The sequence below is a fragment of the Lissotriton vulgaris genome, chromosome 1_1, assembly GCF_964263255.1.
Source record: "Lissotriton vulgaris chromosome 1_1, aLisVul1.2, whole genome shotgun sequence".
In the NCBI taxonomy this organism is placed as follows: domain Eukaryota; kingdom Metazoa; phylum Chordata; class Amphibia; order Caudata; family Salamandridae; genus Lissotriton; species Lissotriton vulgaris.
Window position 1 is genome coordinate 1,779,880,126 of NC_141685.1, and position 15,970 is coordinate 1,779,896,095.

The 15,970-nt window shown below is 46.4% G+C and overlaps 1 protein-coding gene across 2 annotated transcripts in view; it reads right to left on the reverse strand.

Moving 5' to 3' along the window:
- The window catches only part of MON2 (MON2 regulator of endosome-to-Golgi trafficking), a 966,303-nt gene that overhangs the window by 753,793 nt on the left and 196,540 nt on the right, over positions 1-15,970 (reverse strand). For both annotated transcript variants that reach the window (XM_086919098.1, XM_086919097.1), the window contains exons 7-8: positions 12,819-12,944; positions 4,606-4,800 (exon numbers count right to left, since the gene is read on the reverse strand). In XM_086919098.1, coding sequence (XP_086775224.1) covers positions 4,606-4,800; positions 12,819-12,944 — 321 coding nt within the window. The remainder of the gene's footprint in view (positions 1-4,605; positions 4,801-12,818; positions 12,945-15,970) is intronic.

Below are 15,970 nucleotides of genomic sequence, written 5' to 3' on the forward strand. Positions count from 1 at the left end.
CATGCCTGGAGGGGTCGCCTTGAAGGGGAGGGAGTAGCCCCTTCGGACGATTTGCAGCACCCACCTGACCGACGTGATGGTACGCCAGTGGAGGAGGTGATGGCGAACCCTGCCCCCCACTGGCGTCGAATGGGCCTGAAATGTCGGACTAGGAATGAATGAATGAATGAATGAATGAGTAAAATTTATAATGCACAGACAATAACCCGAAGGTATCAAGGCACCTAACAGAAAGAGGTCAGAAGAAAGATTGCTGCTTCGCTACAGGTACGCTTGCGTAAAAAGGTGAGTTTTCAGGGCCCTTTTAAAAGCCTGAAGGGAAGGCAGTGATCTTATTTCCAGAGGAAGAGCATTCCACCACGTAGGGGCCAAGGTGGAAAAGGCCCTGCCGCCCCATTTCGCTCTCCTGAAACGAGGGGTCGTTAGCAGAAGTCTACCGGAGGACCGTAGATTCCTGGTGGGGAGATAGCGGAACAGAATGGAGCCTAGACCAGAGGGGCTGTTTCTGGCCAGAGCCTTGTATGTCAGGCATACGATCTTAAAATGGATCCGTGCCTCTACAGGGAGCCAGTGTAGTAGCTTTCTAGCTGCTGTGGCTGAGGAGCGCTTGGGAAGGTCCAGGACGAACCTGGCAGCGGCATTTTCGACTACCTGCAAGCGCTGTGGTAGGCTCTTTTTCAGGCCCGCGTACAGCGCGTTGCAGTAGTCTATTCTAGAGCCTATCAGAGCAACTGCTAGTTGTTTCCTGGCCTGAAGGGAGAGGTAGTTCCTAATCCTTCTCAGAATATGGATAATGCCCCAGCAGGTGGAGATGGTACGACTAACCTGCTTGCTCATGTCAAGGGCAGGGTCAATCATGACCCCCAAATTCTTGGCAGAGGCAGTAGGGGTGGGACAGGCTCCTAGTGACTCTGGCCACCAGCTAGAAGACCATACTTCCTCTTTCCCTCCGAACACCATCACCTCTGTCTTCTCTCCATTTAGTTTAAGCGAGTTTGTGATCATCCATTTGCCGACCGCCTCCATACAGGATCTAAAATTGGAGGCAGTCGGAGCGCTAGCATGGGAGAGAGAGACAAGGATCTGGGTGTCGTCAGCATAGGAAATTATCTTCATCATTCATTCATTCATTCATTCATTCAATTACAAGAGCAAGCACTCTCCCTACTCCCTCAACATCACATCACACCTGCATAGACTCTACGATTAATTGATCCTAAGCCTTAGGATTATAAAGAACAGGTCTGTGAAGGCTGACTGGTCAGAGGCTATAGGACAGGATATCAGAATGAGACTGTTTCACTTCCTGATCAGAGTAGTCGGCACAAATAAGATGTACGCTAGGTAAACCTTCGCCTGGCAATGTTTCGTGGGAATGGGTACTGCATTTGGCCCTCTCACATTACCCCTGCCCCTGCTCCCCTTACACTCAGGCACTGGAGAGTACTCTGTGTGAGGAAGGCCAGGACTATCAGTGGGTCCAGTCTGGCCTCTACAGAGCTGCTCCTGGATCGGGCGCTAGTGCTCTGGGATCTGGCACCGCATCGCCTGCATCCTCCTTCAATTCATGAAGTGGATTCTACCGTACTTCTCAGGGGGTGTGGGCTGCACCTCTCTCACATCTGAGTCTCATGCCCTTTCACCACTCTACTCGGTAGGGAACCATCAAACTGTGTAATGGATTTTATTTACTACTCCTCCAGCGTGGAAAGGGCTCCTTTTTAAACTGAAGCTAGTATCATACCCGATAAATACCTTAAGTGAAACAGGCTTAGAAGGCTTAGAGGCAGATGCTGCGGGAGCGGATGTGGACTGACCCTGCTGTTGTACCCCAGCACCGCCGCGGCGGTAACCAAGTCCACAACCGTGTTGAGACTGGTTCTGCGGCCTGTGGCTGGCTGTATGTGTGGGGGCGCCCCTTCCTTGGCCACGGAAGGGGCGAAAAGCGGAATTTTGCTGGCATTGTCCATTGGCGTTGTCCATTGTCCTTGAAAGGCTCCAGCGCAATGTCCGCTTTGTCACCAAAAAGCAGACGGCCATCGAAGGGCATGTCCATTAGCGTGGCCTGGACATCCCCAGAAAAGTTGGCGGACCTCAGCTAGGCGTGGTGGCGAACCACCACTGTAATTGCAATCGCTCTACCCAGCAGGTCCGTAGTGTCAAGTCCACACCGGATCAAGTAGCGTGCTGCATCCCGCGCTTCTGCCAGGTCTTGGGCGAGCCGTATCCGGGCCTCCGACGCTCACTGTGGCAGCAACTCCGCAACTGTGTCTCACAGAGAGTGGGTGTAACGGCCCAAAAGGCAGGCGGTGTTGACAGATTGCAGCCACAAACTCAGGGAGGAGAACAGCTTCTTTCCAAACTGATCATACCTTTTGAATTCCCGATCCGGAGGAGCGGTCGGGAATGCGGTCTGGGAAATAGAGGCTCTCGGGGGTGAGGTGAACAGACAGAAAGCAATGGTCGCCCGGAGCCGGGCGTTAGCGTCGGGCCACGTTACAATCCACAGGGAGGCCTGTGGAGGGCTTGGACCAGGTGCCCATCAGAACGTCAATGAGGGCTTCGTTAAACGGCACAGAGGAGCTTACCTGCGGTTTGAGAACCTGAGTGAGGAGGTTAGTCCTCACGGCCGCGACAGGGAGCTCAAGAGCCAAGGCTTTGGCCGCCCTGTTCAACACCACGCTGTAAGCAGCTCCCTCCTCCGAAGCCATGGGGGAGGGAGGGGCTGCTGTCCCAGAGGGTCCTCAGACCGCTCCCAGTCCTCCTAGTCATCCATCTCCTGGTAAACATGCAAAAATGATGGAGCCGGGTCGTAGGTAAAGGCCTCACCCACCGACGTCGGACCCAGACCGGGGCTGAAACTGGGGTCGACGTCGTCCGGGGTCGTCGCCGGGAACGACACCCTTGGGGTTGGCGCCAGCGGAGGAGTCGTAAGGTCGACTGGCGAAGACCCGGATCCAGGCCTGGATCCTGCGGGGCCCTGCAGCGTCAGGACCGGAGTCAACGACGGCGCCAGGGTCGAAGCACCCGACGGCCCCGGGGCCGGAGCCGCCGGCCCGCTAGGGCTTCCAGTCGGACCCGCGGGGCCCGAAGGCGTCTCTGCAGGTTCCGACTGAGAGCAGTGCGACCTCATGGCTGGGAGGAAAGCACTTACGTCCTCCGGCGTCACGCGCAGCCCAGGGACAGGCGGGTATGGAGCTGGACGCAGCGCCTGCGTCTCCGACGGAGCTGCGTCGGCGGTGTTGCCCGAAACCCTGGCCGCATCACGCGAGCGATGGGGGGAGTCAGAAGAGTGATGACGCCTCTTCGACTTCTTTTTCAAATGCCTCGACTTACCTGACGACTTGGACCCCGACGAGTGGTTGTGACTCGTCGAGCGGCGAGGTCTGCGGCTCCGCGACCGGTCCCTCAACCTCCTCCTCGAACGGCGCAGAGCCGAATGCCGGAGCTCGAGCAGCTTACAGGACTGCTCCCGTCTAGCCTTCGAGGTCAAGGCCCGGCAGTCGGGGCACGACTTGTCATCATGGTTGGCCCGAGGCAGTAGAGGCACCGAGGGTGGTGGCCGGTCACCGACATCAGGCGGTGACAGGCCTCGCAAGGTTTAAAACCAGGCATCCGTATCGGCACCGCGAGTCGAAGGTCGACTCGAAAAAGTCATCAAAAGAGATCAAAAAAGTTAGTCAAAAAATGACTACAGTACTACTCTTCCCGGATGTGTGCTTTCTGTCGCGGAAAAAAAGCTATGTACAGAACTGACGCCAGCGCGAGGGCGGCATCTAAGTACTCCAACGACGTCATCCCGGCGATCACACCGCCGACGACGGACGTTGAGCTGCAGACGATGCCTACCGATACGCAGGGGTACTTGCTGACTAAAACTTTCCGGATCCAGTCTGACGCCTGGGGATATTCTAAGGTAAGGAATCTAACACTAACCTGTTTCTTTCATATTAATTATTCTGCTTGTTTTGGATTCACAGCTTGCTGGTAAGTACATTACAGAAATAAGATCCAAAGGGTTTTGCACCATGAGCTTCTTCCTATTGAGCGGCAAAATTTCCTTGACGTGTTAATTTGGTGGCAATGTGAGAGACATATTAGGGTAACACCATCTGTGCAGTATTTATTTATGAGTTAAACACAGTATTTCCATACTGCACCACATTCAAGCAATGTGATTAGGAGCCTGTGAAGCCTTCAAATTTCACATAGTTTGAGTACCTGCATTTCGTTTGTAAAATCACTAGTGTTTACTGTTACTTAAAATATGATTATTATTGGCACAAGTGACAAAAGGTGCTTAAGGCTTAAAATTACTGAAAGTGAACACATATTTTGAAGATGCAAAGAGGACAAAAAAGGATAAAGAATGTACTTTTAATTTAATAATGTCTGTATGCTGACTCAAAAGCTCACTTATGCATCACTCACTTAACATAGATGAGTTTAAACGTTCACTGTACATTAGGACCTAATTTTTTAAAATATGTTAATCCTCAAGATGCATACATGTGTTTTTGCATAAAGTTCCTAAATCACAACCAATAAAGTGTAACACTGTTAACATTTCAAACTTTAACTTTGTAGAGAAAAAAAGAATCTTACCAAAAGGCCATAAAATTGTTTGATCAGAACAGACACCACTCTCAGCAGACGCATGCAAATCGGGAAATAGGGTTTTTCGACTGGCGCTGGCGAGGAAGTGGAGGTGGATCCCTGTCTGAATTTTATGTTTGGTGAGAACAGTTTAATCACCAATGGACACACTCTTTCCTTAAGGAGGAAACTAAATTCTTGATGCTATAACCACAGAAAAAGAAAACAAAGTGTTAGATAATGGTCAAAATTAAAAGAACAAGAAAGTAAACCCATCTTATAAATCACAAACATGCTCCAACTCGTTCTAGAAATCAAAATTGAGATGCTATACACAATTGGCCTTGTTGATGATGACAAAGTAAGTAAAGGAAGGTAGACAGTGGTGACTACTCATGTCCTACAAGCTCTTTCTCATACCAATCAGCTCAATTCACACATTAGCAAGAGACACTCTATCTCACACACTCCAAGCAGTTCTACAGGAGGGCCCATGGAATGGCTAACATGGATACAGGAAAAATGAGTTCCTTGTAAAGTTCTGAGGTTACCATCTCTCCATACGGTGGCAGAAATAAAAAAAAAAGTGTTCAGGAGTTCATTCAGGCAAGGTGTTTTTTTCCCTACAAAACCAATTTTGTCTGCTCGTGATCCTGAGACCGTTTTTCATCTTCTGCCACTTCCCTGAATGGGGTTTTTGTTTCCTGAAAGAACCTGCAAAATGGCGGTGACCTGAGGTGCTATTACTCTTTCAGAATGCAGTCGAGGTTTCGTTGTCCTTTCTTTATTCATTGTTCTGTCAAAGCCCTATATCCTGGCAGTTAGCCCTATATTTTCTAGAGGGGGCTTTTTACATCCAAGTCCCTGTAATATTCCCCTTAGGAATTTTACGAGGAGCAGAATTGCTATTTTCAAAAACATTTCATTTTCTGAAATATTATTATCATTAGTATGTGCAGCCACTATACTCCATTCTACTGTGGAGTTTTTTTCCCCACTGTCTTTAAGTGCCCCTGCATAACAACGTTTAGCGTCTTGTTGTATAACCTAATCAGAATATTTTAGAACAACAGTCTGTTGGGCTTTAATAAATGTATATCTACCTTGGGGAATCTTTCCATACTTGAACATTTGGCCAAATTATTTTTATAATAATAAAACAAAAAAAAAACAATTTCGATCTAGCAGTATCAAAACTTCCCTGGTTATGAAAAGTTATGGTGACATGTGTTGCACATAATTTGAACCCCATTGTTGACATGGAACAGCTGCTTGAAAATTCATCATACAACCAGCCACACTAAGGTTCCTGGCCATTGAATATATGACGAAATCCCGCAATCCAAAATCCCGCATACCATGACTCCTCATTTATTACAACGCGGAGCCATTACTCTGCAATACTATTACTCCTCAAACTTTTACCCTGCATATAACTTTACCACGCATGCCTTTACAATGCAAAAGCATGTGTGGTGAAGTTATATGCGGGGTAAACTTAGTAAATGTACTTACCACATATATATATCTATATACATATATATATATATATATATATATATATATATATACACACACACACACACACATATATACCTAATAATGCATGTATATAAATATATATATTTTTCATTTATATTTTTTTACAAATATTTTTTTAATATATATATATATATATATATATTTTTTGGAATTACTCTTTTCACCCTAAAAACGAATTCCACCCTGCTCCCTTAAAATACCCCAGTACCCCAAAATCCTAACCCACCCTTACTTCTTAAAATACCCCAACACCCTTAAACAATAACCCATCCTGACCCTAGAAACACCCCTTTACCCCAAAACCTAGCACTGAACCCTAACATTACCCCTGTACCCCAAAATCCAAACCTAGCCCTGAACCCTAAAAATACCCCTGGACCCCAAAACCCAAACATACCCCTGAACCCTAAAAATACCCCTGTACCCCAAAACCCAAACCTAGCTCTAAACCCTAAAAATACCCCTTTTCCCCCAAACCCCAAACCTACCCCTGAACCCTAAAATTACCCCTGTACCCCAAAACCCAAACCTAGCCCTGAACCCTAAAATTACCCCTGTACCCCAAAACCCAAACCTAGCCCTGAACCCTAAAAAAACCTGTACCCCAAACCTAGCCCTGAAGCCTATAAATACCCTTCTACCCCAAAACTCAAACCTAGCCCTGAACCCTAAAAATACCCCTGTACCCCAAAACTCAAACCTAGCCCTGAACCCTAAAAATACCCCTGTACCCCAAAACTCAAACCTAGCCCTATACCCTAAAAATACCCCTGTACCCCAAAACCCAAACCTAGCCCTGAACCCTAAAATTACCCCTGTACCCCAAAACCCAAACCTAGCCCTGAACCCTAAAAATACCCCTGACCCCCAAACCTAGCCCTGAACCCTAAAAGAAACACCTGTACCCCAAAACACAAAATGCCCTGAAGCCTAAAAATACCCCTATACCCCAATACCCAAACCTAGCCCTGAACCCTAAAAGAAACACCTGTACCCCAAAACACAAAATGCCCTGAAGCCTAAAAATACCCCTATACCCCAATACCCAAACCTATCCCTTAACCCTTAAATATCCCTGTACCCCATAACACAAACCCACCCTTAAAATACCCTGAACCCCTAAAACATATACCCCAACACCCCCAAACTAAAACCATATACTTACCTTACACTTAAATATTAAAAACATATGCGTTTACTATTCATGCTCTTACAACGAATTTGGTTGTAAAAACATGCGTGGTAAAAGCATATAAGATGTAATGGCATGCGTTGTAATATTTTGCGGAGTAAAGGTACTTGCGTTGTAATGGTATGAGGAGTGAAGGTATGCGGAGTGAAGGTGTTTTACCGGACAATTATCACACCAATGTAAAGCTGTTCACAGTTTGTCCAATGCCACAGAGCTCAACCATAAACATTGATCCATCAAACTGTATGATTTAAGATTGGAATCCTACACACACCATAGAGCAAAACTTACAAGTACACCTGAAAGATACATTCACATTTCTTTTGAGGACGAGACAGGATACACTGCTGGTATCAATACCATGTGGCTGACAAAATCATGGCACAGTGGTACAATGGGAGCAAATAGTGGTAAATTAGGGGAACGTTGGGTGAATTTGTCATGTAAGGATAGCTTTTCTTTGTTTACGCAGCAAGCATTTTATGTATCCTCATTTTATGTACATTTCACAATATCATGAGTCAGGGATTAGACACAGCTCCAAGAGATGGCACTGATCTGCATATATAACCCAAGAGGGCGATTAACCCTGCAACCTTTACCCACTACTGACAAATTCAAAGTAAGAGAGCCAATATTGAAGCCATAAGCCTAGCAATGGCCACACTAAACCTTTTTCACTAGTAACCACTTAATGGCTTCCTAAATACTACGCTAAAAGTAAATGAGGGAAAAAGCCACATTAACCGAGCACCAATCACATATTTTATGTGGCAAGCAGAAAGACAGAAAAATAGAGCGCAACCTCAACACAATAGAGCCCTAACAAACAAGGGGATTTTACCTAAAACTCAAAATCTTCTTCGGATCTATTTGTTCCAGTTAAGGAACCTTCTAAATCACATGGCTGCCAATGTGAATCTAATAATACTAAGTCAAACATTATGCAGTGAGGTAGGAGAATTCCTGACCTGTAAAAGCATATATATATATATATATATTTTGAAAACCTTTATTGTAGCATTCAATAAAAATACAAGTACGGGCCTACAACCACGGGGGCCGGCCGCTAAGAAACTTAAAATCTCCAATATTAATGTACAAACAGCTCATTGGCCGACAATCTCGGGGTCCGGCAGCGATACAGGATAAGAGTTGTATTTAAGAACGCACAGGCGGGTTACAGGATGAGACAAAGGTTTCATTTTATATTTTATATGGGAGGATCAGGTGCTATACAATCAAACAGAATACGGGGGACAGGGTAAAAACAGGATTTGCATGAAATAAACACTACGATAAAAGGTGGCACCAGAGCATCAAGACCTGTACGAAAGGCAACAAAAGTCACATTCCATATTGCTCCGGCACTCTAAGCCCGCCCACCCAGAAGTCAGGATATCATAAAACGTCAGCACAAAATACGAGCACACAGTAAGAGTCTAGATGATTCATAGCTATACTGATCCTTAAAGAGGGGGGAAAGGAAAAAAGAAAGGAAGGCCATAGAAAATAAAAAAGGCAAAATAAAAAAAAATAAAAACATCCAACCCCCCACCCTGCACACCTGCAAATGGCTATAGCCTAACCCCACTAGCAGCGTGCCTGTCGCCCCTAACAACTAAAACCCCAAAGTTAGGAGAAGAAACGGAGGAGGGCATTCCCGTGTAGGTTCCCGGCCCCTTTAGACCCCCCCGCCCGAGACAGCCACCCCCTATCATTATAAAGACAGATTTAAAACGACAATATAAATGAAAGTAGAGGGTACCGTGTAACACCGCCCAGCCTCTCAGAGCAAACAATTACGAGTCCAACATGTATAAACGCCATGCCAACCATTTCCGATCCAGTCGGTGTCAACCTTGGCCCCTTGAACCAGAACGCGAGCCCCTCCCAGCAAGACCCAAAGTCCCAAAAAGAAGCAATAAAGAGGCAGAGAGTCATCAGATAGCAGTCCATGGCTACCGACAGGCAGTGAGTCCAGAGGAACTGTAGACGTAGACGGACTCTCCCTCCTAGTTGAACCGATCCATTGTATCTTGCGCAGGAGTCGCAGGTGTCGCCAGGAAAGGAGAAGACGACCACAAAGAAGATAGAGAGTCACAAACAAAAGTCTCCGGGGGCGGGGGGGGGGCGCGCCCGATGTCATCTCCAAAGCCGGTGGTGGTGGAGGGTTGAGCAAGATCTTGAGATCCTCGGGAACACAATCTCCCATGGGATCATCCGATGGTTCCAGTGCCTGTTTCCTCACAGGGCTCTCACACGGAATCAAAATGGCCACGGTCTGAATGGCTGTAGAGTTCAGTTCCAACGATAGGGCCAGGCCCGGGTCCGTCCGGAGCATCGCGGATAGGCGCGTATCCAATTTGCTCACCCAAGTGTCCACATGTGAGCGAAGTGCCCAAAGTTCAGTTAGTATCGACCTCATTGATAGTTCATGCACCGCACGATTCATAGTTTCATGCCCGACATCTGACGCAATTACCTCCCCGGGTGGATCTGGCATCTTCGGGGGGAACAGGCAAGACCACGAAAGTGCAGTTTGCGAGGGGAGACCAGTCTTCGTCCGCGACCGCGGTACACCCGGTGAAGGCTGCAGATCAGAGACCCCGAACCGCCGAGCCCCGAAGACCAAGAGATGGGGCCGCGGGACGGGGCCCCCACTCGCAGCCGGCAGCAAGCTGACTCACCCCTCGGTCGATGCTGAGCTATGGAAACGATTGCAGTCAATTGCGGGCCGAATGGAGGCCTCCACTCCGGTTGACCGGACCCAGCCCAATCCTCCTGGCCGATGTTGTTGCACTAAAGCCCGGCTGTGAAAGTACTTCAGGCCCCAGCTTCACCGCTGGTGTAGGCTGCAAACTTCCACTCGATGGAACTTTGTCAAACAAGCCGATAAAAATGTCGGGATTTCACCATCGGAGTGTGGATCAATTCAGACACACAGAGACTGGGCGTAAAATCAGGATAGCGTACAGGATATTGTGGCAGGTTACGGAGGTCGGCGGAGCCGGGAGCCTAAGCAGCCATCTTGCTTGCTGACGTAGCTCCTCCCTGTAAAAGCATATTAATAGGCCAAATAAGCTTTGTCCATTAATCATCTACTTACTTTTTTTATTGAACAGTAGCAGATTTTAGTTTAAAAGAAAAAAAAACGTTTACCAACTATGAACAAGTGCAACCAGAAGACATGTTTGGTTTATACAAACCATCTATGAGCAGTTAAATTAACATCATAATACAAAGAAAAACAAATGCAAAGAAGTGTATCTTGCATGCCAAATTCCAAAACAACTATATAGTTCTAGGTAGTCTTTATAGATCTCAATGAAGACAATCTGCTCATCTATAGTCTGGCAGGTGACTAATTCCATTAAAGCAAACTTCTATCTACTTGTCTCCTAGACAGACCATTATCGGAGATTTTCAGCCATAATGGATAATTATATTAGACACAAGAGCCTTTTAACCTATAGTTATGTGGGAATAGACATGTTTACTATGAGAAGGCCTTCCCACTAAGAAGTCAGAAGTTTCGAAATTGATCAGTCACACTGCATCAATACCTCCTCTACTGAACACCTTTATAAGGAGTATGTCCTAACCGTTGTGAAAGTATGAAATCTGTCTCACAGTGCAATCTTCCAACTGGAATCTTAAAATCATTAGATTTGGCAGTAATGGCTCCTATTTGTAAGATGACTTCTATTTGTATTATCAGGATCTCATTGTAAATGATGTAGCCCTGACCCCCTCGAAGCATGCAGTAAGTAAAACACTTTTTTTTAAAAGTCTAACTTGGATCCATTACTAGCAATTTCAGAGCAAAACTGATTGAATAAACACTGATAAAACAACTTAGAGACTTAATTAAAGCTACAACATTTTTACATCCATTGGTAGCTGGTTCAGGGTCTGCAAATGGCATTGAACACATTTTAACAGCAGTCATGATTACAAAAACAGTAGTAATCACCTCCATTTTATTATACCTCTTGCTGACATTTAGTACAGTAAGGTTTACTATCCTTGTAGACCAATTAATATCTGCAGGCACAATGGAGTCTGTGTTGGTCCAACGATAATTGTTTATTTCAGGGGGCAATTAGAAGTTCCCCCAAGCACCTTATTCTTCAACGTACTACCCCATTAACTCGAATTCATAGGGCTTATCACTCTCCTTAAAGGAAAGTAAATGTTCTAGAGACTTCACTATAGCTAGAGGACTGTTAGATCCACTACTGGGCGATAAGGCAAGTAAGATACATAGAATTAATTTTACCATAATTTTCCGATGAACTTAATATATCAGGAATGAAATCGTTTAAGGGCCTAATTTAGATCTCAGCGGATGGGTTATACAATGGTGAGCGAAACCGAGGTAGCCGAAATATAAATCCCATTATGTCTTATAGGATTTATATTTCAGTGAACTGGATATCTGTCACAGTTGTGATGGGGTATTCCGTCCACCGAGATCTAGATAAGGCCCTCAGCATTGAGGGGTATAATGGCCATGCCTTCTCCCACTATACATCATTTCCATCAGGACCCAGTCAAGCATTTTCCCAACAGTCTATTTCTTTTTCAATGGACTAATCCACTAATTGTCGAGTTTCCAGGGATCATTGGTCTGCCTGATCTATGTTAACATAAACCATCAAGTTCAACCTTAAATGTGTGGCCATCTTAATACCAAACCATGCTATTGCTTGCCTTGAGGTTGTCAACTTTACACTTTTCTCTCAGAGTCTACTTAGTTTAGATTTAGGAGTGTGTCGGGGTGAAGGGATGTCTAAAAATTGAATGGTTACGAAGCCAAGGCAGGAAGAACCAGCTTTCTAGTGGAGTCCAACAACCAAATTGTTTGCTTACAACTCCATGGATTCTAAATAGGACTCACCTTTAGTAAATCAACTCTGCTGCCATCTCTTGTTTCCATCAGATGAAGGTGTTGCGAAATATTTTGTAATTTTTGCATGATATAGTGAATGCATCACAATTTGTTTCATGGCATATGAACTAAAGAAATACCTTTATTTAGAAACCTAAAAAAAAAACATTATTAACAATCTAAAGTGCAGCATTCCGTCTCATTACAAGACTGAAAAATGATGATAATGTGTCCTGATCTGCCACACCTTGCATAGGCTCGAAAGGAACACATTTACATAACAGTGCTATACATGGCACAGAGAGCCCACATATGTCAGCCTTTTTGTTTTTTACCAGAATTTGAAATCTTATACCACAAATACACTTTGTGTCTACTGACTAGACATTCCTGGTCATTCCTTCACGCATGCCCTCTGTCCTGCTAATAACCAATGCCATCTCTCCACATCCGGCCAGAAGAGGAAATACGCTTATTTTTCTCTCCTCAGATTAGCGCTCTTCCTTATTTGCTGCCCTAAAGCCAAAGCGCCTCAAAGTAAGTGAGGTCTACAGAAACAAAACTACAAATAGTATATGATTATTAAAAAAATACCTGCAGGAAAACTTGGGGAAAGTCATTTAGGACAGATTCAAGTAATTCAAGTCCAAACGTCCTGGTCATTTCGGTCATCCCAACAAGCCAATATGGGGCATCAGCATTAACCAACTGACATAAGTCCTGGTAGAAGAAAAAAAAATCTATGACATTTGTGTACCTTCTTAAACATTTTCAAAATATAAATACATATCAGGCGCGCAACGCCCATTGGACTCAAAGGGCTTCAGCACCCCCATCCCCCCCGTTGTGTGTGGCAGCTCGGGTTGAGACCGCTTCCCAGGCACACACACAGCCGCACCGGAGTACTCACTTCACAGGTCTTTAAAAGACAATTTTCATATTAATGAGGCATAGTGTTGTTCCACCACTTCTAAGAGCCCCTGGAGCTCAGCTCTGACTATTGGTCAAAGATTCAGCCCCCCCCCCCCCGAAATGTTTTCTCAGCCCCCCCCCCCCCCTCCTCCGAAACTTGGCTCTAGTTGCGCCTCTGATACACATAAACCCATAAAATTAACAACTTAAGAAAATGTTTAAGAAATCAAAATCCAGCCACAGAAATAATAAGGACACAAGAAAAGGTGGATTTTATCTTAGAAAAAAAATTGTTTGTCACAAGATGGATTTTTAATTTTAGGAAAATATTTTATTAAGTTTTTCTCCATAGTCAAGGTCACAAACAGAGCATTCTCAGATGCAGTAATCAGCTGTACAGAATTCACACAATAACAGTCCATCTTCCCCCTTTCTTCCTCCCTCTTGCCTCCCTTAGATTCCAAGCCTGTTTCCTTTATGGGATCAAACAAAGTCATGATTTAGTCAAACTTGGACCACGGTTGAGTCCTGTTGGATTCCCCTATATTGGACCCAGTCTCAAAACATCTTCAGATGTTTGTGCAGGTAGCCTCCAGCCGTATACATCAGGCCCTCTAAACTCTTGCTGGTCCCCAGGCCTTTTTTCCACCCTTTCAAAGTGGGGTGTGCTTCGTTTTTCCAGTGTTTTGCGCTCTCTCTTTTGGCAACCATTAGTGAAATAGGGAGCAGGGTCATCTTGTATCGGTTAAAATCGAAATTTGCCTAGCTTACGTAACGGTAAGTTTCAATTCTATTAAGGACACGGAGGCGAGGATTATGCTATATCTTCCTTCGCTTTATTAACATAAAGAAACCACAGCAGCTTAGGAAAAGATATAATGAGAACAAAAAATGCTTTAAACATAAAGCATTGACGTAATGTTCAACAAAAAATCAACAACAACTCCCAAGAGTCTCTTTGTTATAATAATAGTCCATAGTCCTTTGTCTCTGTCCATCATCACTATATAACCGGACTTCCCATCATCTTCCTCCTCTTTCTTCGCGCAGATCACGCTTAAGCCTCATTGGTCCTGTTTAGCACCGTCGTTGCCTGCCAAAAAAGGAACAGTATCAGCGAGGTGGCCCAGGAAAAAGCGACAACAAGGCGAGGAGCATTCAGTGAACAACACAGCACTGACAACGTAAAGGAAAACGCTTTACTTACTGCCATACGGGTGGGTAGAGACACCACTGTAGTCCGGGTGGGATAATCCTCGCCTCCGTGTCCTTAATAGAATTGAAACTTACCGTTACGTAAGCTAGGCAAATTTCGATTCTATGTCAGGACCGGAGGCTTCAGATTATGCTAGTTTAAAGCTTACTTACCACCAACTGAGCCAAATCCACCACCGGCTTAAAATAAAACCTCTTGAAGGTGGAATCCGAGGACCAGTCCGCTGCTCGCATAAGGTCCTCCAGACGAGCACCCACCGAGAATGCCTTAGAGGCCATGGCCCCCCTGGCGGAGTGTGCTCCAAAGAGAGAAGTATTGATGCCCGCTTCCTGCATGACCCAACGCACCCACCGAGCAATAGTGGGGGAGGAGACAGCTTTGTGTGGCTTCCGCAGGGCAATCAACAACTGACGCTCGCCCGGAGGGCGCAGATCCAAGGTCAGGTCATCGTATGCTTTGAGGCATTGCACGACACACAACTTAGGAGTGTCAGTAAAGGCTGAATAAGAAATGGAACGCGACGACGTCTTAGTGCGTCGGCCCACCGTAAAAGTAACCCCATCCGGGGAAAAAATGCGTGCAGAAACATCCAGCGCGCGCACGTACGAGACGCGCCTACAAGAGACCAGGCATAACAGCATGGCTAATTTCGCCGAGAGCTCCTTAAGAGACAGATAAGAATTCGCTGGCCACGACAGGAACAGATTCAGAACCAAATTGACGTCCCAAAGGACGGAGTACCTGGGTTCTGGCGGCAGTGCGAGGCGAACCGCTCGCAGAAGCCGGCACACAAAAGGGTGTTCCCCTACCGGATGGCCATCGATGTTATCGTGGCCCGCAGAAATCGCCGACCGGATAGCATTGATCGTCCTATACGCTAAACCCTTGTCGGCCAAATGAGCCAGGAAATTCAGCACGGGAACAAGGCCGGCGACCATGGGATCCAAATCCCTTCGTAAACACCAACGCATCCACTTAAGCCAAGCGGATCTGTAACGCTTCGTCGTACTATCGGCCCATGCTTTGGAGAGCAAGTGCGCAGCTGACCCCGAAAGGCCCGGGAGCGTCCAGCGTCTCCTGAGAGCCTCCACGCCACGAGGCGGAGAGTGTTCTGCATGACGAGGGTGAGGTTCCTGATCCGGGCTCGTCAGGAGCAGAGGAAACAGGGGGAGTAGGATTGGAAAATCCCAAGAAAGTTCCAGAAGAACCGGAAACCATACTTGAGACCGCCACAGCGGTGTAACCAACACCAGTTCCGCACCCTGGCGGCGTATTTGAGCCGCCGTTCGCATGATCATGGAGAACGGGGGAAACGCAAACGGCTGTTCCCGACTCCAATCCTGCAAGAACGCGTCCGTGGCCTCCGCCAGAGTGTCCGGCCTCCAGCTGTAGAACCGCGGCAGCTGGTGGTCGAGACGGGACGCGAAGAGGTCCACCGAGAAGGGGCCCCAAAGGGAGTGTAGCCACCGGAAGACTCCCGGATCCAGTTTCCACTGGCTGGCATCCCTGAGATGTCGAGAGTGCCAATCCGCTACCTGATTGCACTGGCCTGGCAGATACTCCGCCGTCACCGCAATGTGACGAGACAGGCAATAATCCCAGAAGTCCTTCGCTAAGT